Below are 22,855 nucleotides of genomic sequence, written 5' to 3' on the forward strand. Positions count from 1 at the left end.
TCGGCTGCAAGTAACAAGAGACCAGCATCACTGAGGTGAGGTCTTCTGGGAGGTATTTCCTCAGGGTCAGCACACAGAGGGGACCCAAGCCTCCACCTCAAGCTGGAAGCAGGACTTGTAGCTAAGGACAAAATAAATAGCCAAATAAGTGTTAAAAGATAAGAGCAGGACTGTTGTGTATGACCGCATGAATCAATCCATGAGACACAGCTCCCACACCCAACCGGCAAAGCGCCTGAGAAATCTGGAAAATTCAAAAGAAAGAATGGACAAAATGGTGCTGTACTGACGCCACAAAACATGAGCTAATCAGTGAGTGGATAAAGATATGCCTAAGAAATAAATCATGCAAAGGAGACATGGAAGAACTGTAGAAAACAACAGCATGTGCAGAATTGACCATGCCACTGGTAGTCAAGAGCAGATGTAGTTCTGCAGAAACTCGCTGGCTGGGCAGACAGACTTGAGAGCAATAACCCAGAAAGCAAGGAAAGCAAAGAGGAAAGGACCTGGCAAGGGACAAGTGGATAAAGGAAACAAAATCCTCCAGAAGGAATGGATGCCTCAGAGGAAGAGAGCTGAGTGCACATCACACCCAACATTAGGGCACTGTCCTGTGCTAAGGCCAGAATACTGAGGCTGAAATGGCTAGCCATCTAGCTGGTGAAATTGATGAAAACCTAAATAGCTGGGGCTCATAAAGATACTGACAGTTAAGGATAAAGGACTATAAAAAGCTAGGAAGGAAAAAATAATATATCAAACAGTAAACCCATCTGGAATAAAACTCTTCATGTACAGTTGTTTCTGAATCCAGGGTGCTTCCCACAGGAGGGGACTGGACCACCAGTGGTGACAGTCTCAGGATGCTACAGTTAATTGGGCACTTGTAAGAAGACAAGAAATGGAGCTAGGGAAAGACAAGTAGAGACTGCTAATGAAAAAACCAAACAGGCTAGAGAGATGGTCGAGTATGGTCTTGCAAAGGACCCAGGTTTGATTCCCAGTACCCACATGGTGGCTGTAACTCCAGTTACAGGGAATCTCATGCCCTCTCCTGACCTCCGTGGGCACTGCATGGCACAGGTGCACTTACACACATGCAGGCAATACACCTATACACATAAAATAATAATATGGCTGGGCGTGGTGGTGCATGCCTTTAGTCCCAGCACTCGGGAGGCAGAGGCAGGCGGATCTCTGTGAGTTCAAGGCCAACCTCGACTACATAGTGAGCTCCAGGACAGCTGGGGCTACAGGAAGGCCCTGTCTCAAAAAGACCCAATAATAATAATAATAATAATAATAATAATAATAATAATACCACCAAATCAACAACAGCAACAAAACAGTCAAATGCTCACTTCATATAACCCTGTACAGGTAATTCCATTCCCAAAGCTTCAGTTTCCTCCCCTGTACAATGGGTTTGTGCAAAGTGCCCACCTTGTGAAGTCGTTGTGAGGAAAAGGTAAGAAGGTACATGAAACACTTAGCACATGACTGACCGCTCTGGTGTTACACGATTTTTCCAAAGTAACCACGAAAGTAGCAAAGAAAATTTTGATCAATGGGATAAGAGCCCCCCAAAGATGCCCACATCCTAATACCCAGAAGCTGTGAATATATTTGCTTACCTGAAACAAGAAACTTTGAAGATATAACACAGTTAAGGATTTTGAGATTAGGAGGTCATTTTGGATTATCCATCTGGTACTAATGTAATCAAAAGGGTTTTTACGTATAAATAAGGAGACAGGAGAGAGATTCAGAGGATGGAAGGATGGGAGGACAGGTGAGAGGGAGGCAATTGCTCACTTCTGAAGGAGAGAGCCAGGAGCTAAAGAAAGGAGGCCTGTGACATCTGGAACAGGTAAGGGAATGGATTCTCCCCAGACCCTTACAGGCACATCCCACCTTCAGACATTGCAAAATGACTTATCACATAATATCATGCTCAAGGACCACTCAAAACACATGGAAATTTCACAACTTTTAACATTTTATGTTGAGCTGCCTTCATAGCTATCTTTGGCCACATGCAGCCAACAGCCCAAAGGCTAGACACACCTTCAAGGAACACAGCCCACAAACATCTTGATGCCACATGCTGAATTCACTGAACCTCCTTTCTGATTTCTCATCTCTACAATGGCAACAAAATTAATTTGTTTTAAGCTGTTAAGTTTGTGGAGTTTATTTCAGTAGCAATAAGAAACTAACACTAAAAGAAAGGGCTGGTTAAGTCCAAAAAAAATTCATTGTGCACATTTAAATTTTATCTTGATGTCGCCTCTAGTATTATTTACTTATCTTCTTAATTTTGTCAGATTCTAGCAGAACCAGAGAGGATTAAGTGCAGTCCCCTGAATGGTTCACATTTTTTCTGTTTAGCTCCTTAACTGAGAGCCTTTCTCCCACTGAAAGATAGGAAATTGCAGGTTGTCTTATAAAATCTCTGGAAAATAGGCCTTTGGATAATCACACTTGTCATATTGGGAGCAGGAACAGGAGGACAGGGACAATCAGGAGGGCCCAGAGTCAAGATAGAAATAGTGCAGGGATGGACCATGGGCAAGGAGAAATGGAGGTTAAGTTCAGAGAGATGAGCCTGGGTGGGAATAGCTTGTGAACGTGACTGGCTAAAGCAAGCAGAAAAGGGCATGTGAGGGCTGAAGATCAAGGCAGAGGAACAGGAACGCAGGGTGCCAGAGACAGAAAGTGGGAGAGTACCAGAAGACCAGGATGTAGATGTTCAAATGGGAAGAGGCTCAGATGTGCAAACACTACAGCGACATGGAGAAGTGATTCAAACACCATGAGTGTATAAGAAGCAGGTCACAGCTACTGCATAAACCCCAAATAAAAGGCAGAAGAGGAAGGTAAAGGGAGAAAACAAGAGGAAATTTGCTTAAGTGGGGAAAGGATCAGAAACACAGATCCATGGGTTTGGGTAGCAAAAGAAGTGTCCTAGTTTCATTGCTGTTGCTCTGAGAAAACACTTTGACGTAAAACAACATAAGGGAGGAAGAAGTTGATTTGGCTTACAATTCCAAGTTACAGGACATTCTATCAGGGAAGTCACAGTGCCAGGAGCTTAGCTGGTCACACCAACAGTCAAGAGCAGAGAAAACGAACACACGTGTGCTTAGTGCTCAGCTGGCTTCCTCTACTCTCACAAAGTCCAGGGTCCAAAACTAGTAATCGATGCCTCCCACTTTGAGGCTGGGTCCTTGCACATCATTTAAGGCAATCAGAACAATCCCCCAGAGACATGCCTAGAGGCCAGTCTGATCTAGATAATCTTTCAGTTAAACTTTTCCAGGGTGATTCTATGTTGGGGCACATTGATAACTGAAACTGTCACAAGAAGAATGTAGTAACTGAGGCATGCCTGAAGACCTGAAGCAGATCACAGCCCAGAGGCTGGGGGAAGAGAAGAGTAAAGATTCTTACCCAGTGGCTGGTACGCAGCCCAGTGGCAGGGTGCTTGCCTAGCAAGCAAGAGGTCCTGTGTCCAAGCCCCGGCATCAAAATTTTCCCAACCAAGACATCACACAGCATATGATACACAGAGAGGCAAAGGCTAGAAGGGTAGGAATGGGGAATGGGATTGTGGGGGAAGTTAAAAGCCTGGGGAAGGCCAGAGGAGCAGGGCAAGGTTGACTGTGTCTGGAAGACGGGGGAAGATACTGTGAGCTCTGGCCCTCATTTGCTGGTTGGCAATTTTCTTCGGGCTCCAGTAACACCTTTCAGACATAAGGATACCGTTCTTTTGAAATTTCAGAGCGCACTTCTTATTCTTCTGTGGCAAACTTTTTAAATGTCTATATGGCTATCGTTCTAAAGTTGAATCGCATTCTAGCTCTTGTGGTTCTATAAGTCAATCAAGCACATTTCCCAACGGACATTTATAAATGGAATCTTACCTAGGCTTTCTGGAAGCCAAACCTAAGCCCCAGTGACTCACCATAAGTTCTTGGGACAAAGGTGGGGAAAGGACAGGGTAAGGAAAGTGGTTAAGCACAGACATGGTCAAAATTGGAATAGATGTTCAGCCTGATCCCCTGGAGAACCCAAAGCACAGGAGGAAGCCCTCAAACACAGGATCTTAAACTGTAGGTCACAACTCCATGTGGAAGCATGTAGCTGAATGTTGGGTTGTAAAAAAATTAACAAAAGCAAAAGACTTCTGAGGATGCCACGAGCAAAAATTAATTCAAAATCAAACACACGGTGAATCTGAGGTGTATCTGGCAGCGCTCAGCCATGCCGCATCACACAAGTGTACTGCAGCTTTGGTTCTGTACACAGAACACCAGCACTTTGCACCATGTTTGCGGTCATGCCAAGCAACACCAATGTTTGATTTTAAAAATTGTTGTTTGGCCAAATACATATGGTTGGAGAGGTTACAGATCCTAGAGAACCTACTTCTGTCACTTCCCTAGACCAACATCCTTTCTTGCTGTATTCTAAATATGCATCCGTATATTACAGACAAGTGTACCTCTCGCCACTCACCAAAGATGCTTTTTGCAATAGATGGAGACTATCACAAAGTTCCACAACTGGTCAAATGCACAGAACAAGTGACAAGGTTGGGTAAGGTGCACGACCTTATGTGACAAATCTACAATGTAATTCCTACATATGAGGTTTAGGAAATATCATGAGGTAAGGGATGGAAAGAATGTAAGACCCAGAGGGACAAGATACCTGCTGCTAGTTTAATGTGTTCTAGATATGATGGGGAAGCTGTACCAATTAAATCACTGCAGTGTGGTAGTCTAATGAGATCTTCATAATGATAAAATCAGTTGACATGCCAAGGTGGAGGGGCGGGGATGTCACAGTGTCCCACCTCAAGATGAAGGGCTGCAGACACTCAATGAATGCTGAGAGAGGGTGAAAGAGCTCCCTGAGAGGTTATTTAATCCCAAATGGACAGCCCTCAACACAGGTATACACAAGCACTGCTTAATGGACTCAGTGCATTGCATACATATACAGAGAGAGAGAGAGAGAGAGAGAGAGAGAGAGAGACGGAGAGAGGCATGCATATGTAACGATAATAATCAAAGAAGAGGACAAGAATTTGAAAGGATTGAGGGGGACACAGGAGGAGCTGGTGGGAAGAATGGAAATAACACAAAGACAACACTCAAACATGAAATTCTCAAGAATAAAAATAAATAAGAAATTGGTATTTGAATTGCTAAACTGAGTTTTTGAAAATATCATTAAATGAATTTTGGTTTATAATTAGAATGGAATGGCCAATAATTTTTGAAATTGCCCAAAATGTACTTCTGCCATTTTGTATTATGTACTTATACAAAGCACAGTTCTCAGCACTGATGATTATAAATCAAAATATATTGACTGACAGGGTGACTAATGGAAAAAGTAGCCCTCTCCTAGAGACCAGAGGCCAGCACTTGAACCACCACAGTGGCCAGTCATTGCTAATAGCTTATCAGACAACAAGATGAGAAAATTTACCATTGGTTGAAGGTGGTTTCTCCAGGGAAGAGGAGCTAGAGCCACAGGCAGCCAGAATGCAGTGTTTGGGGGCTGGGGACACTGGTTTATAAAGAGGATCTCTCAAGGACAATAGCAACATCCATGATACCTGATACTTCCTATCCCTTCCTTGTCCCATAGTAAATTATATACAGTGCCCCTGAAACCCAGCAAGAATTGCCTTGAAATTTGCTAATACTTTGATTTTGAATCTTTTTGTTTTGATGGGTTTTATTATTTGTTTGTTTGTTTGTTTTAATAGGGACTGACCTTAGTAGAACACTGACCACACAAAAAGCTCAACTTCTCTGAAATAAGTTATTGCTACCCATAAGGCATATCTATCTATCTATCTATCTATCTATCTATCTATCTATCTATCTATCCATCCATCTATCTAAAATGAATAAAGAGTTGCATAGCTGAATTAGATAAATATTTTGTTCAGCTTTGGATTAGTCTGAACATTTAAGTCAAAGTCAAACTTACATGCTTGGGTTTTAAGATCTCAAGATCATCTAATCTATTGTTCAGGCTGGCTTCTAATTTATTATGTAGTCCAGGTCAATCTTGCACTCAGGCGCCTCCTACTTTGGCCTCCCTGGATTACAGATGTGTACTACTACACCTGGCATTCTTTTAAAAAGACTTTATTTTATGTACATGAAAGTTTTGCCTGAATGTATGTAAGTGCACCATGTGTGTGCCTGGTGCCCACAGAGGCCCTAAGAGGGCACCGGATGCCCTGGAACTGGAGATGCGGATACTTGTCAGCCACCATGAGGATGCTGGAAACTGAACTTGGGTCCTCTGGAAAGGCAATAAGTACTCTTAACTGTTGAGCCATCTCTCCAGCACCCACCCCCTAACTGGCATTTAAAAAAAATTTTTTATTGAGCTTTTGTAATTTCATACAACAGGTCTTAATCAAATTTAGATCCTGTTCCCCATCCATGCTTCCGCCATCCCCCTCCTAAACCTCTTGTATTCCACCATATGTAACTGGCACTTTTGAGACTTAGGTTTGTACTAAGCACTGTACTCCCTGGTTTGCATGATAGAGATTACTTAATCCCTCTGAAATTCCTATGAGAGTTCTTCTCCAAGGGTGGTCCCTGGACCAGCCACCTCAGTAGCTGTGGGGAACTTGTCAGAAGTATAAATTTTTAAGAGAACTGCAGGGCCGCTCTCCATTTGTGGATGTTGTTTACTGGTGCTCGTACTCTGAGTTTTCTCCCCTTCCCCTATTCTATTATTAACACACTGGAAATGTACTCATTATTTTACAAAACAGAAAATGAGAGAGTGTGGAGTGTGGAAGGTATAATTTCTGCCCAGAGGAATTTACAGGCTGGGTAGAAACTCCAACAAAACAGCAAAAAGAGTAAAACATACAGGAGCTCTGAAACAGCGTCCTTCACGGAGAACTGGGCGGACGTGGAAACGGCCATTCTAAAAATACCCTGCAGCAGTGGTTTTCAAACCTGCACCCAGGCTGGCCACTTCACACCCTCCATGAACTCAGGGGAACTACAAATGTGGACTCTCTAGCCCTACCCTAGACCACATCTATTAGGAACTCTAATTGACTCTTATCCAACAGGCTCAAAACTCTGCAGGTGATTGTGGTGCTTGATAAAGTATGGCATTAAGTCCTATTAATATTTTTAATTAACCAGGTATGATGGTGGTCTATGATCCCAGCACTTGGGAGGCAGACACAAGAGTTTAAGTCCAGCCTGGGCTATACTGTGAGACCCTATTGCAAATACATATGAGACAACATGAGCATAGTAATGGTGGAGTTGTTAAGTGATACACCTTAGACTGGACTGAGTGGGCCAATGGTGGGGCCTGAAATTCTTCATCTGTGGCAAGTTCCAGTTATACTGAAGATACTGGTCTACAAGTCTCAGCACAACACGTCTTTATGTGACTCTGAGGGATCTGTGCCTAGGCGATCTGATTCTAAAACAGGACATTTATCACATCCCACATCTGCACAGTTATACTCAATGGATTTGTGAGGAGACGGTAGTGTGCAGGGTTCCAAAGACTTTTGTTTGTTTGAAAAATACGTTATCCCATCCTGCAGAAAATGTTCCATGGAAAACAGCTTGTGGAATGCTTTGAAGGAGACACTGTAGGCCTGGTTTTCCGGGAAACCTGGAATTCTCTAAGTCAGAAATACACATACGGGAAGGAGCATGGTGTGTGTGTGTGTGTGTGTGTGTGTGTGTGTGTGTGTGTGTGTGTGTGTGACAGGTTCTCAGAGTATGGAGTTATGGCAGGTGATATGCTAATAGTCTGGGCAAGGTTTTCTGGACCCATCTCTATCAGTCTAGACCAATGGTTCTCACTTTTCAGAATTTATCAGAATTGGAGAGAAGTTGATTCTAGAGGCTTGGGGTGAGAGTGGCTAATTCTCAATTATAACAGCTTACCAGGTGATACCAATACTGCTGACCTTGGTCTAGCCAGAACTTTGAAGGCTAATGGCATACTCAGTCTGTCAGCGGAAAGTCAGGAGCCAAATACCCCACAACACACGGATAGAAAACTGCATTGTATCTAGGACCATTTCCTGAGGTTGAACAATTTTCACTGCACAAGGATGTCCAGTCACAGGACAAGGCATATAGCATTTAAATCCAGCCTGTGCTGTTTGGGCAAAGCTGTGATTCCTGTTGAATGAGTGCCTTTGACAAAAGTTATCAGAGGTTCTGTCCGCTTACTAAGCTAAGTGGAGCTGCATTTGATCAGAGGGGAACCGTTTTTCCAATTCATTCAGTGATGAGACACAAGTTCTAAATGGCACAAAGGTATTTTGTAGCTTAACCAGGGTTCTGCTCAATGTCATTTTTACCTATATCTCCCTCATCATAACAGTTGCCTATGAAATCTCAATACCCCCCCTCTCTCACTCTCACTCTTGCTCTCGCTCTCTCTCCATCTTTTTCCATTTGCATGATTCTCTCTCTGTAAAATCAGCTTATATTCCACCTCTTCTGGCCTTACTTTGTTTTACATGGGTGAGCCAGATTAGTTTGAGAGCCTACACCCAATGTAAGAACAGAGCCTGGAAACATACTTCTGTATTCCTGTTCCTAGAACCTGCAGACCTTTCCACCCTCAGGGAGGCCCTCTCTCTTTAGGAACCACAAGAGAAGAGATGGCCCTAATGCACTGAGCACACTGTTTACCTCTTTCTGGGTTTTCTATCAGGGTATCTATCAAGACCTCACTGTTTTGCAATTCCCCATCCACTCCTCATCATAACAGTTGCCTATGAAATCTCAATACCCCCCTCTCTCACTCTCACTCTTGCTCTCGCTCTCTCTCCATCTTTTTCCATTTGCATGATTCTCTCTCTGTAAAATCAGCTTATATTCCACCTCTTCTGGCCTTACTTTGTTTTACATGGGTGAGCCAGATTAGTTTGAGAGCCTACACCCAATGTAAGAACAGAGCCTGGAAACATACTTCTGTATTCCTGTTCCTAGAACCTGCAGACCTTTCCACCCTCAGGGAGGCCCTCTCTCTTTAGGAACCACAAGAGAAGAGATGGCCCTAATGCACTGAGCACACTGTTTACCTCTTTCTGGGTTTTCTATCAGGGTATCTATCAAGACCTCACTGTTTTGCAATTCCCCATCCACTCGCCTCTGATGTCATAACGTTATTCCTTTAACAAAAAGACAAGACACAGCCTAAAAAAAGGCTGTCATTATTTCAGAGAGAGGAGGCAGCCTTGCAGTTGATTTGTAATTGGTAGGAGTGATGGCATTACTGTCTTCAATAAAAGGAAACTGTCTCTGGTTCCAGAGAGCAAATTGAACACCTACTGAATGGGACATATTCTAATATAGTGTTCAGGAAGCCCTCTATGTGCTAGTTTGAGCTTCAGGAAAAAATAAGTAAGTAAGTAAATAAATAAATAATCAGGTCCAACATTTCCAGCTCAAAATTGTTCTGATTGCTCCAGGAGTCTCCTGGCCAGAAAATATTTAGGTTCCCTTCCCACAATCCGTTTGTAATGAATGTTCTTTTCACTTCCAGTTCTTCTGTTGCAATGGCATGACATTTGGAAACTTGCTAAAATCTCACCCATCGATTCTCTTAAGAGCACATTTGTACCTTTTTGGCAGCCTCTAAAGAATAGCTTTTGATTATTCTTTATTAAAAGTTAAAAGAAATAGAAGTAGACATAAATCATTTTTGATTAGCTGCGCTGAAACCCTTCCAAGGGCCCACTGCATGCATGTCCAGCAGCTCATTTGGGTCTGATTCCGAGGTTCAGTGCTCCTGCAGAATCAAAAGAGGGCTGGCAAAAGCCCCACAGGGAGCCAGGAGCCCACAGCAAAGAAGACGAGCAGGCGGGGAAGGGCCTGCACATTCGCCATCTCCCAGCAACAGCTGCCTTTGCCTATGATTGCTTTATGCCTCCAAGCTCTCCTTGAAGGCCACATCCTCTGAGGGTGCTGCCCATATCCTTGTAATTATCCCTGAGTTTCCCACCTCAAAGCCACCAGTCCCTGCCTTTCCCCTGGCAGCCCTCTCTCTGTGTGATGAAATAGTGAACTGTGTTGCTCAAATGTCTACCTTTACCACCGTGGTGAATTCTGGGAGGGCAAGAATTGGTTCTGTTTGCTCTGTGCTCTCTCCCATCTCCTGGCCAAACAGGACCACATGAGTTCAGATAAATCCTGAAAGCATAGAATGGAAATGAGACACGGAAAACCAGCAGGAGAGAGACAAAGTGTGCAACGAGAAAATTCCAGGCCAGAGTTGTCCAAGTGCCCCCACAGGCAAGCTGCACAGGATGAGGGAAGAGGAAGACCATGCACTGGGGACAGGTGAAGTAAGAGAACACAGATTTCTTTTGCAGATGCAGATAGATTGTCTCCCCCAGAGTTTCTCTCAAGGAGCTATTTTCCATTTGTTTTTCACAGTGCTGGGATTGAACCCAGGGTCTCAGCACATGCTAGGCAAACACTCTACCACTGAGCTACATTCCTGGTCTGGAGTCCCTTGCTGATCCGGAGTGACCTTCAGATGAAAAGGAGCAGAGAAGACAGAGCATGTGATAACAGAGCCACAACTCAAAAAAAAAAAAAAAAAAAAATTTAGTTTCCTAAACATAAGGTGGACCCGCTATGACTCAGACCTCACGTGTGCAAGCATCAACCAATGCCACCCCATGCCCATCATCCTCACAAGGGACATGAGTGCAAACATGAAGCCCACCTACCCTGTCTGCTGTGCAGTAAGGAATAAGGCCCCGCATCTCTGACCCAAGAGCCTCATGACTTCTCCCGGCATCTAAGAAAGTATAGCCTTCAGATCAGCTAAAACAGTTCCACTGTAGTGACTGGCCCATGGATTCAGAGACCCAAAATGGAAGAAAAATTGTCAAGGAAAGATTAGTCAGTGCTTACAGACAGTAACTGCACTGATGATGTTTTGATGTAGAATATTTCTAGCTTTACAGCAGTGTGAAAGTGATATATATTTGGTAGGAACCTGTACTTCAAATGTTGAGTTTACATCTGTTCTTCGGCTAACAATGTGTGCTACACTACTTTGAAGATGATCAACAGCAGCCACGAGCCTCAGCATCCTGTCAGCCAGGCAATCAAATGGGAAAACAACTGGTACTCTACAGTATTCTGCATGGCTAAGCTAGTGTGCTTCTTAGGCTCTATGAATCATATGCACTTTGAACGCCATTCCCACTTGAGATGGGCTGAGCAAGATGTAACACCGTCCTTTCACCAAGACATATCTGATAAGCACTCCTTGGTTTTAACAAGGAACATACTGGTGGCATTCACAATTGCTGCTTCTGGAAAAACATGGAAGCTACAGAATACCATATTACAAACACAGACCTTGAGTTTACAATATGCGGATGATGAAAAAAGAAAGTAAAAAGGCAACCAGAGAGGATGATTTGATTAACGTTCAAGCTTATTTCATTTCATTGATTTTATTTATAGATTTGAGAAATTCAAATACATTTAATTATCTAGCATAGTGGCTGGAAAAATAGAGGCATGAGAATGTGCTACAAAAGGAATTTGGATTTCTTTTTTTGTTTTGGTGTATGTGTGTGTGTGTGTGTGTGTGTGTGTGTGTGCGTGCACGCGCACGCACGCATGTACATGTGGTGGGGGCAGAGGATGACAGTGGTGCCAGCCTCAGTTGCTCCCCATTTTATTTTCTGAGACAAGGTCTTCTACTGAACCTGGAGTTGGCTGATTCAGCTAAGGTAGCTATTGAGCTCCCAGGATCTTCCTGTCTCTACCTCTCAGGAACTAGGACTAAAGGTGTGCTTGGGTGCTGAAGACTGAAGTCAGGTCCTCATGTGCTCATGTTGATAAGCACGTTACCAACTGAGCCCTGCTGAGATCTATGCAGAATACATGGGAACATGGCCTCATTTCTGAGACTGCAAATGGCATTTGTTGTACAAACTCCTAGCAGTACACAACATTTATAGAGAGGCCGCAAGGGTCAGGTCCATGGTGAGGCTAACAGGTTGGCTCTAGGGTCCCCAGAGAGTGTGGTGAGGATTAAGTTCATGAGCCATGCACTTCGATGAGACAGGAGACTACATATAGAATACTCTAAATGCCCTCCTGGATGAACAGTATTGGATGATGAGGCTGTAGAAAGCATAGACTCTAGAGAATCTTACCTGTGTTCTCAACATGGAGGGCCAGCCCTTCCATCAAAATTGGCCACCAGACCCCAGGAAAGGCTTTCTATCATTCCTAGAATATCTCTATCTAAGGAAAAGTAGAAATTGTTCTCCTTAACAGCATTTATTTATGTTTGTTACTTCCTTGTGTTCATTTTGGAGTACTTCAATGAAACAAAGAATAAAAAGCACACATGAACCATCATCACAGACAATGAGTAATCATATTGATTGCACTTTGTAGAATTATATGTGTCATATGTGTGTATATAAGTATGTGAACATGAATATGCTTATATATGTGTATGTGCATGCACTTTTTCATTAAAACATTGAATATATTAACTGTTTATAGCTGGTACTTATCACTTAGTTACACACTGTGAAAATGTCATTAAGTATCTACCATCTAATATCTAATTACTTCCTTCCAGTTATTTACTTAGTCTTAGTCTCTCTCTCTCTCTCTCTCTCTCTCTCTCTCTCTCTCTCTCTCTCTCGATGCTGAGGATTTTTCCAGTTCTCTATACTGTTGCATATACATCCTGGTACATCTCTGTCTATATCTCTGTCTGTCTACTTCTGGATATTTTCAGAGTAAACTAGCCACACAGGCCTTTGGCAGGATGCCCAGCATTCATGCTCTCTGTCCTAATATTCCCTGAAATATGGAAGAGGTAGCCAATACTCAAGGAGACTTCCTTACAAGAATAGCTATTGGATCGCTCCATTCACCATATTAAGTCTCCCTGGGTGGAGATAGATTAGCAGAAAGCTGGGGGCCTCTGCCTTTACTAAGGAAATGTCCAGAAGTGAGCAAATTTACTCATTGGAAAAATATGCACATTGAAGATTTTAGATATTAAGTACTTAGTTATCTTTCAGAAAAGGTGAAACCATTTCCACTTCACTGTATGTGCCTATTGTGTGCATGTGTGTGTGTATGTGTGTGTGTGCATGTGCAACCAGGTATATGTGTGTGCACATGTGTGTGTGCATGCATGTATCCTATTGTTTCTATTTCCCTGTGACTAGATCAACTAGTCAACAATTTCCCACCACATTGTGGCATGCAAGCCTGCACTTCATCAGCCACATGAGCCTTTGGAAGGATGCCCAGTATCCATGCTCTCTGTCCTAATATTCCCTGAAATATGGATGAGGGAGGCAATACTCAAGGAGACTTCTTTGCAAGAATAGTTATTGGATCTCTCCATTCACCATATTAAGTTTAAAGCCTCCCCAGGTGGAGATAAATTAGCAGAAAGCTGGGGACCTCTGCCTTAGCTGTGGCCCACCACCCCCTCTGTCTCCTTCCACCTCCTCAGCCTGCTTTTACACAGAGCATTATTATGATATGAAACCCAGTTGTGTGCCCTCAATAAGACTGTGATGGGAATGTTGTTCATTACATCATACAGTGTTTTCTTTATGAGGACTCCTGGGAGTCATTCCTGTCTGGCCTCTGTGTGAACAACAGTTAGAGTTTTCCTGAGCAATTGGGTTGTGTTTATCTCACAAACATTGTAAACTGTATATCTGACAAGATTTCTTTATTCTACTGGCAACTGTGGAGCTGGGGGACCCCCCACTTGTGACCTACCAGCCAGCAGCAAGAGTGTGGAAATGCAGACGTATGTAGCGTAAGAATGAGCTCTCAAATGCTCTTCCTAGCGTGTGCCGCCTCACTTTTAATTTATGCTATCTTGTCATGATTCATATCCCATCGTAAGTCATCTGAAAAACTGTTCTATAAAATAAGATTTGGTTCACGCTGAAAAGGAGAGAAACAAGTAAGATGCGGGAAAGCTCCACAATGCATATTTCTATTTTCTTCAAAGTTGCCACTGCATTCTGTGCTAACACCTTCCTGTTCATAGGCCTAAGGCCTAGAGCATGCAACTCCGAAGTGTGGCAACAGTGAACATACAATGGCTGGAAGAGCCAGCGAAAGTTGCTTAAAATAATGTGATTGTCCTGCCTAGTTCTCAGGAGCCGGCTGAGTCAAGGCCACTGAAATGACAAAGTTTCTTGGGAGTAAGATGCGTTTTCACGCTAATTATAATGAAAAGAGCTGACAGCACTAGTAGATATGGAGTGACAGTGAAGGAGGAGCAAAGGCAGCAGGGAAGAACTGCTAGTCCCCACACGGGCTTTGTCTGCCCAGTGAGTTTCCAATGGTAAGAAAAAGGCTCAAATTTAAGGAGAGAAGAAACACCCTGACCTTCCATCAAGAGGGAACAGGAGGAGAGATAACTAACAGTAAAGGCCATTTGAAAAAGTCATATGGAAACCTACTTGCACAGAAGCTTTTCAAAACACATACATATACAACATAAAAAGATTTTAAATGGAGTTACTCTATAATGAAGGTTCAATGGCCCTACCAGATACCACAGGCTAGCAAATAAAAGGCTCATGCCAGGAATAGTCTTATTTTGGAGCTGGTGACCAGGGGGTTCCCAAAGACCCCCACCCAACACTGGCTATTGCCATTGCGCTCGGTTACCTACCAGAGCTTGACAGTAAGACCCTACTGATCAAGACACTACCTACATGAGTCATATAACAAACAAGGAGAAATCAAGTTGCTATCAACCACAAAGCTTCATCTCTACTGCCTGTCTTCTATGGTGCTGAAAAGTGCTATCCATGCTACCAGGAGAATAAAGCAATCGTCAGCCTTACCCAGGTATGAACCTTGCAAGCTACAACAACAAGTGGTCTGGCAAGTTATCTCATTGGTGCAACAATGGAACGAATGTTATGGAATTAACCAGCCACTTTCTGATTTGATTTAAGGCTGCTTCACAAGGTGGAGGCCCAGATCTGCCAGGTCTAGGAACCTGTGACTAGGCAGGTCACATGTCATAAGGGAGAGGCTACTACTATTACTCTGTTAAACGGACATAGTATTAAACCAACTCTTAATGAGTTGTTGTTATACACATAGATTAGTGCGTCTCTCAGCCCTCACTAGAGAAGTTTCTTCTTGAAGCAGATGGTGATTAACACAGAGACCCACAATGGGTCAACAATTAGTGCTTAGGCCTGAATGGGACACCTATATCATATTCTTTCCTCCCAAGGCTCAGGGATCACCATGGAAGAAGGGTCAGAAAGACTGTAAGGGACAGAGGTGGTAGACTACAAGAAAACAGTGTTTTCCAAAGAACAGGGGAGTTACTCAGTTGTGACAGCACGCACAAGACCTATACAAGCTCAAGCCAGACCAAACACCAACACGGAGAGGGGAGGTGGGCGAGAAGCTCCAACGTTAGCTGCTGAACTGTTGGTAACTGATAGCTGTTGGGAGAGGGAGAGATAGTTTCCTTTAAGGGAATGATGCTGGGTAGATTTACCAGGCTCCAGGAGGTGAACATACACAGAAGAACATTTGGGGACACAAACTGATTTGACAGGCCTTAAAAAATAATAATATAAAAAAATAAAAATAAAAAATAATAATAGAGGACATGAAATCTGGCAGAAGGTAGTAAAGTGAGGATGGAGATGGGGGGAGGGTCTAAATATGACCAAAATATATTGTATGAAATCTATAAAAAATTGTAAAGAAATCAATAAAAAACATTTTTAAAGTTTATAGAGAAATCTGGGAAAATGAGCAGAAGAAAATACATTCAACATTCTCAGTCATCGGGGAAATAAACTACGAAGTCCTGCTGAGGTACCATTGCACACCTATTCGAATCTAAAATTCTGACCACAGCTGGGGCTGGTGAGGATGTTGAGAAACAACCTGCATAGATTGCTAGTGGTTCAACCGTTCCTAGTCTTTAAAATGATGATCACATGTTTACAGATGTTCACCCAAGACAAACAAAAGAACACACACATAACAGATTTGCACACGAGTGTTCCCAACAGGTTCTTCTCAACAGATAGAAACTGGACATATCCCAAATGGGGGGAAATCTACAGTTGAGTATATAAACAATCAGAAAATATGGATTACTATTACTTGTAATCCATTGTTAGAGTGGGCTAGTCCTCAGAGTATGCTAACTAATTGAATATTGATGCTCACAATGATATAAATGGACAAAAGGATAACTGAGTGAAAGAGCAGTGTGTGCTGTTTGATTCCATTTTTAATGTGTATGTATGTATGTGTGTGTACCTGTTGATGTGTGTTAATGTGTGTTTGGGTACAGGCATGCATGTATACCACATGCATGTAAGAGTCAGAGGACAGCCTCAGGTACAGGTCCTCACTTTCTGCCTTGTTTGAGGCAGTGTCTCTTGTGATCGCCACTACATGAGCTTCTAGTCATCCTCCTACCCTACGTCCCATCTCAGCACAGGCACACTGGGGTTACAGATACGATGCTACTATATTGAGCTTTGCATGGATTCTGAACTCCTGTCCTCACAGTTGCACAGAAAGCACTTTATCCACTGAGCAATCTTCCCAGCAATCTATTTATATAAAATTCTAGAATATGCAAACTAACACAGAGTGTCAGAAAGAAGCCCTGTTGTTATCTATTACACACCGGAGTAGGGAGAGATTAAAACTTGGACAAGGACATTTTGAAAGGTGTGTCAAGGCTCACTAACTTGACTGTGGGAATATTCACATATGAATAGACGTCAAACTTTGAATTATATGCTTTAAACACTCCATCTCAATCATCTTCAAGCTATTTGGAAATAATTGTTTCCTTTGAATGGAAGTCAGCCAGGTGTGTGGTGGCTCACACCTGTAATCCCAGTACTTGGGAGGCTCAGGTAGGAGGATCACAAGTTTGGGCCAGCCTGGACTACACAGGAATACATTATCAGAAAAAAGAAAATGTAAATGTGGTGGGAAGAGAGAGAGAGAGAGAGAGAGAGAGAGAGAGAGAGAGAAAAAGAGGAGAGAGAGAAAAAGGAGAGAAACAGACAGAGAAAGGGATTACCTAGCCACGTGTGGCTTATAGACACTGTGTGGAGCAGCTTAGCTCTATCTTCTGTGCTGCCTTAGAACTTGGTACTTGCATTTGCAGTGGCAGGATCAGGCTACCACTATCACAAGTATTACTGTTCCATGTCCCATCTGCAACCCTCCTCCCTTTCTCAAAGAAATGCAGTCTCATGTTGCTGGGGAAGTAGAAGCAATGAGGAAAAATGAAAGGAAAACAGATTCAAGCTTCACTTTCCTAACAGACTTGATTCACTGATGGACTCATCAAACCATCATTTTCTTAGCAACATTTTCTAAGAAAACAGTGATGGGTTTCAACCAGATATCCAAGAACCTTTTAGAGAAGATTTGATGATGTCACAAATCCAGAACTTAAAATAGTCTGTTGGTCTTAGTCTTAGTACTTTGTGTTTTAAAGACAAAGTTTGTTAATCCATACCTGAGGAGTCATATTCACAAATTCTATATCTTGAACTTTTAGATTTGGCCTGTTTCTTCATCTATAAAATGTCAACCTAACAGAACTACAGTTAAGATTTTATAAGATCATGAGTGCAGAGCATCTTCCAATGAGCAGAGGTACTTTAAAATGTCTCCTCCTCTCACCCACAAACTCTTCCTCACAGCACACATCCCTTGCAAAGGGATGGGTCAGTGTAAATAAGGGTTTCTCCCTTTCTTACCTGGAGCCAAAGTTTGTCATGCTGAGACCACTTCCCGCCGGCAATGCACTGAAATGTGGCATTCTGCCCAACATTAACCTCGACATTTTGGAGTCGCAGGAAATGAGGCGCTTTTCCTAAGAAAGAAAACAAAGAACACATGAGGAAAATATTCAACAGCCTCCACCACTTCTCCATCATGGAAGGCAGGGCAGAATGGGCACAGGGCTAGTGCAGTGTGTATGGAGAAGATGCCAGCCACAGTAAGAAGCTGATGGATCATTAGAATCAAGCCTGTTCTGTGAACTTCACACAAAGCATCTCATTTAAGCTACACAAAATCTATCAAGAGGATGACAGTTCCAGATCACAGATTAGAAATCTAAGACTCTGAGCACTGCACAGTTTGACACAATCAGACATCCAGAAAACAGGGAAGCCAAGACATGAATCCAGGCCTCTGAGACCCTCAAAGTCCGTATGACTAGCTGCTATATGACATTTTTCTGTTAAATAAGCCCAAACATATTTAGAATGGATCCAAATTGACTGTTTCCCCAGTAGGTGACAGAACATGGAACCAAAAGCTTCTCCCTTCACCTTGCTGATGATGGTAAGGACAAAGAATGGAGAATGGGGAAAAGAACAGGAAAATCAAAGGCTGTCATTCACTGAGTATTTCTCTGTGATAGATACCATACATTCAGCATCTAAATTTTATTTAGCCTGGTGCAACTGGTGGAGGTGCCATCTCTATGATTCATGAAGGAATGGAGGGACAAAGAATTACAGGAAGCTGACCTTGTTCACAAAGGCACATAGTATACACTCTCAACTTTAACCTATGGCCCCTCCTATGTATGAGTGGGAAGTAGAACATTCATTCTGGGCACTGGACATGACACAGGAAAAGGCCAGCAGCTGAAAATCAGCATGTGGGGAAATCAGTCCTAGGACTAAGCCTGTGTTTCGTATCAATTATCTTGGGCTCATCTCTTTCCTTATTTGTTGAGTCAGGTGTTCTTCCATACAGCCTCTCCATATAAGAGCAATATTAGGGGCTAGATAGATGGCTCAGCAGTTAAGAGCACTGGGCTACTCTTGCAGAGGACTTGGGTTCAGTTTCCAGCACCCACATGGCAGTTAACAACTGTCCACAACTTCAGATCCAGGGAATCCAATGCCCTCTTCTGATGTCCACAGGCATTGCACAACACAGGTGTACTTACATACATGCAGGCAATACACTCATACATACAAAATAAAAATAGTAAATAGAATATCAAAAACAGCAATATTAGGTTTCCATTAGCCAATAACCAATGAATGATAAGAAGAATGAGCTTCTTCACTTAGTGCAATGAAGGGTCACTACCACCATCCACATAATCAGTAACGAGCTGGCACAGACCCCCTAACTCAAATGGGGCAAAATGGAGAGTTCTGAGAAAATCAAGGGAATCGAGAACAATAATGTCCTATATGGAAAACTCCACCAGTGCTAAGCACTATGCCAAGTGCTTTACATGGTTTTCTACTCTAACTTCATGGTATCCCTGTGGAGCAGATGCTAAGGGGGTAGAAACCAGCATTCAGCAAACCCAAGGTTGGGTTGCCCTGTGGGCACACTTGTGGGGGGCTGTCTTCATTAAGTTAACAGATGTGGGAAGAACTAGCCCAAAGTGGCCCATGCCATGCCCTAGTGCAGGGGCCCTAAACTATGTAAAATGGAGAAACTGAGCTGAGCACAAGCAGGTAAGCAGGCAAGCAAGCACACGTGCATTGATTTCTCTCTTCTCTTGGCTGTGAATGTGACTAGCTGCTTTAACCTCCTGCCCTGCTAGGACAGGCTAGAACTTCGACTTATAAGCCAGATAATCTCCTTTATCTTTATGTTGCTTTTGTTCAGCGTACTTCATCATAGCAACAGAAATGAAACTGAAATAGTTGCCAAAGTTGTAAGGCATCAGGGAGAGACAGAAACAGAATTCAGTCCAGTTCCATTTGAGCCCCAAACTCAACTTTAACCTAGCTGCTCTCTTGCCTCCTAGGCCTGGAGAGAAAACGTGGTGTCACCAGACAGGCCTTAGGGTACAGAGAAATGATTCCCAGGCTGGACCATGCCGACCCTCCTGGCTTCTATTTCCTCCCAAATATTTTGCAAATGACCCCTTTCCTTATTATTTCGCCTTGTGGGTTTCACATTTTGAACTAACTTGTCTACCAAACTGTGTCACCACCTGTAAAGCCAAGAACCTTGGTGTGATCAAGGACACTTGCTGTGAGAAAATATACACCTTCTGCTCAGGTTTTTAAACTAATGACAACAGCTCAGAGACCCCCACATGCTACTGTCAGGGTCCCGCAGCTAAAGTGGCCTCAAGGGTCCTAGGTCCAGACAAGACCACTTCTGCTAGATGTCTATGAGTTTAAGATTCCTGCATCTAGCCAACTTGACAAACATCATGCTGGTCTGATTGCTTGAAATTGTTTTCTTTTGGTTCTCCTGTATAATTTTCTGAAGTTATTTTTGGAACTATCAGTTCAAGTCAATTCTTCAACCGGCAATGGAATGAACCTGTAAGTCTGTTTATGCCTCAGGTTTTAAAGGGGAAAGAAACACTTGCTCTCACATAGAGAGGAACTGTAGTGTCTTGGTTCCAAAGTGGAGAAGATCCATTGAATTTTACCAAGGTTTGCTCTCCTCTTACCCTTCTGAACATGGGGCAAGTGGTTACATTCTAGAAATGTGCAATTAGAGGTGGTTCTTCTCTTGGTCAGAGGCATCTGCCTCCTTCTGACTCCTCCCCTCTTCTGCCTTCTCAACAATAGATCTACTGTGTTGATTCTGTCATCTTTGTTCTGTCCCCTCCCTCCATTCTAAACTCAGAGTGTAGATGTCTAATGGCCATGGATGTTAATATTCCGGGGAAATATTGATGATTTACAACACAGATGTCAAACTCATGCCCCTACACGAAGCAGACAGCTATGTAAATTAATAAAGTGGCTCAGTTGTAAATCAAAGCTAACAAACATACCACCTCCTTGCTCCATCTTTCATTTCCCATTTTGGAAGAGATTCCAGTCAAATAAATTATTTCTCTGTGTAAGGAAGATGTTGCAGACACAGCTATAACTGGGGTTTGATTCCTGTTTCAACATTAGCAATAAGAAGTGTTGGGGATGTGGGGGAATAGACTTAAAGGGGACATATTGTTGTTTGAGGCCAGTGGGGATGGGGCAAGAGTGCTTTGCTCAGAGCTGTCAAATCATCTGATTTCTCTGGGGACATAAAAAGTTCTCATTTTATATGAAGTTTCTCATTTTGAAATCTTAACAAAAATTTTATGAAAATGGTACAATCAACAAAACCCATCAATAGGTGAGTTCTATCAGTCTGTGATCTCTGATAAGTTGTTCTTATGTTCAGTTTCCTGAAACAATTCCCACTGGCCAGTCTTGCCCTATCTGGACCCATAAATCCAGTGATTTGTGGGTGACCTTGTCTCTGCCCTCTGAGGCCCTGGCTCCCCCTGACTCATGACGGATATCTTCTTGTGGGGACCTCCTTACATTTAGTCTTCTTCTCTGGGCTCCTGGACTCTCTGACCTTCCATTCCCAACTCCAATATCCCCTTCTTCCCACCTTTACTCTTCACCCCCACCCCCATTCCCTGCCACCTGTGCTGTTCTGGGCATGAATGAAATTATTTTACCAACTTCAATTTACCAACCTTTAGCCAAATACAGCTGACCTGGGCCCCCAGACCAGCTAGCAGTCGGGTTTTAAACATCTCCTCTTGCTCCCCACTGAGATTCCACTCCCTAAAATGGGATCCCACTGAACAGGGTTAAGGGGAAAGGTGTGTGCATTTGGGGCAAAATGCCTTGATGCTGGTGACATTTAAACTCCTGCAGATGTCAGTGCAGTATCTGAAGACATATTATTGTGCCCTTTATCTCACTCTTTAAACCTGACAGTGCTCAGCAGGAAGCCACACAATTGAGCAGAAAGCTCACTACATACATTAGAAACATGTTGCAGATGCTCTGCGGGCTCAGGGACATGGCCTCGTAAGGTTGTGATAGAGGGAAAAAAAAAGAACAGGTTTAAAAAATTCTAAAAGTCAACTTGGGAGTTAGAAACTTTGAAGCCAAGTGAAAAAGTATGCTGACATTTATTGTACACAGTTGTAACAGCAGCAGCCCTGTTAACAGCTAACACCGAGACCCAGCAACGGATGGTAGCGATGGTCAAAACACTTTTAGAATAACAACAATAACAAAAAAAAATGTTAAATGGGCTATAAAATATAGGTGGGAAGTTTCCACTTGTAAGAGAAACTAATTTCTTTTGAGGATTATGGCTGACTTTGGGTGACTTTTAAAAGCTTTGAGGCAAGCATTTAAAGTCAGCTTCAATGAATGGAGTATAAGATTGCAAATCAGGAATGATTCCTCTTCCTCCAATTTTTGGAATAATTAACGGAATCACTTATTGATAAACTCTGGGTATATGTTAATAAAAACATCTTGAAGGACAAGTGGAGAATTAGAAAATTTTAAAGTCGTAGAGGGAATGCATATTTTTTCATAATTAAAATCTTAATCTGTGAGTGAAATTAATTCGGAGGCTGGAGAAACTACTTGTGGGGTAAAGGACAGTTCAGAAACTCCTAGAAGACTGCATGACCTCCAATCCCATGGGCAGACTCCGGGCCCCTAGTCACCACCTCAGCAGCAGCAGGAACTTATCTCTTGTTTTCTATCCTTCCTATAGGGTTTCACTCATGTCTCTGCCCTCTGAAGCCCTGAATCTCTCTGAATGGCTCAGTTTCTCCCCAGACTTGTGCCTCCTTGCTTAACTAGAAATCTGAGAACAATCATTTTGGGGCTATTTATCTCTCAATCTGACCCAACAAATAAGAGCAGTTATTTCCAGTGCCACCACTTTTCTGTGGTCTATGTTTCTTCATAACACCACTATCCCCCTAAAATTCTTATGTAGAATCCTGCAATGTGTGATTATTTTGG

The 22,855-nt window shown here is 42.8% G+C and overlaps 1 protein-coding gene across 6 annotated transcripts in view; it reads right to left on the reverse strand.

The window, feature by feature from the left end:
• Ptprt (protein tyrosine phosphatase receptor type T) overlaps positions 1-22,855 on the reverse strand; it is a 1,217,152-nt gene that overhangs the window by 760,877 nt on the left and 433,420 nt on the right. For all 6 annotated transcript variants that reach the window (XM_029554985.1, XM_029554983.1, XM_029554981.1 and 3 more), the window contains one exon: positions 17,840-17,955. In XM_029554985.1, coding sequence (XP_029410845.1) covers positions 17,840-17,955 — 116 coding nt within the window. The remainder of the gene's footprint in view (positions 1-17,839; positions 17,956-22,855) is intronic.

The sequence above is a fragment of the Nannospalax galili genome, unplaced genomic scaffold (assembly GCF_000622305.1).
Source record: "Nannospalax galili isolate Female #2095 unplaced genomic scaffold, S.galili_v1.0 scaffold205, whole genome shotgun sequence".
Taxonomy (NCBI): Eukaryota; Metazoa; Chordata; class Mammalia; order Rodentia; family Spalacidae; genus Nannospalax; species Nannospalax galili.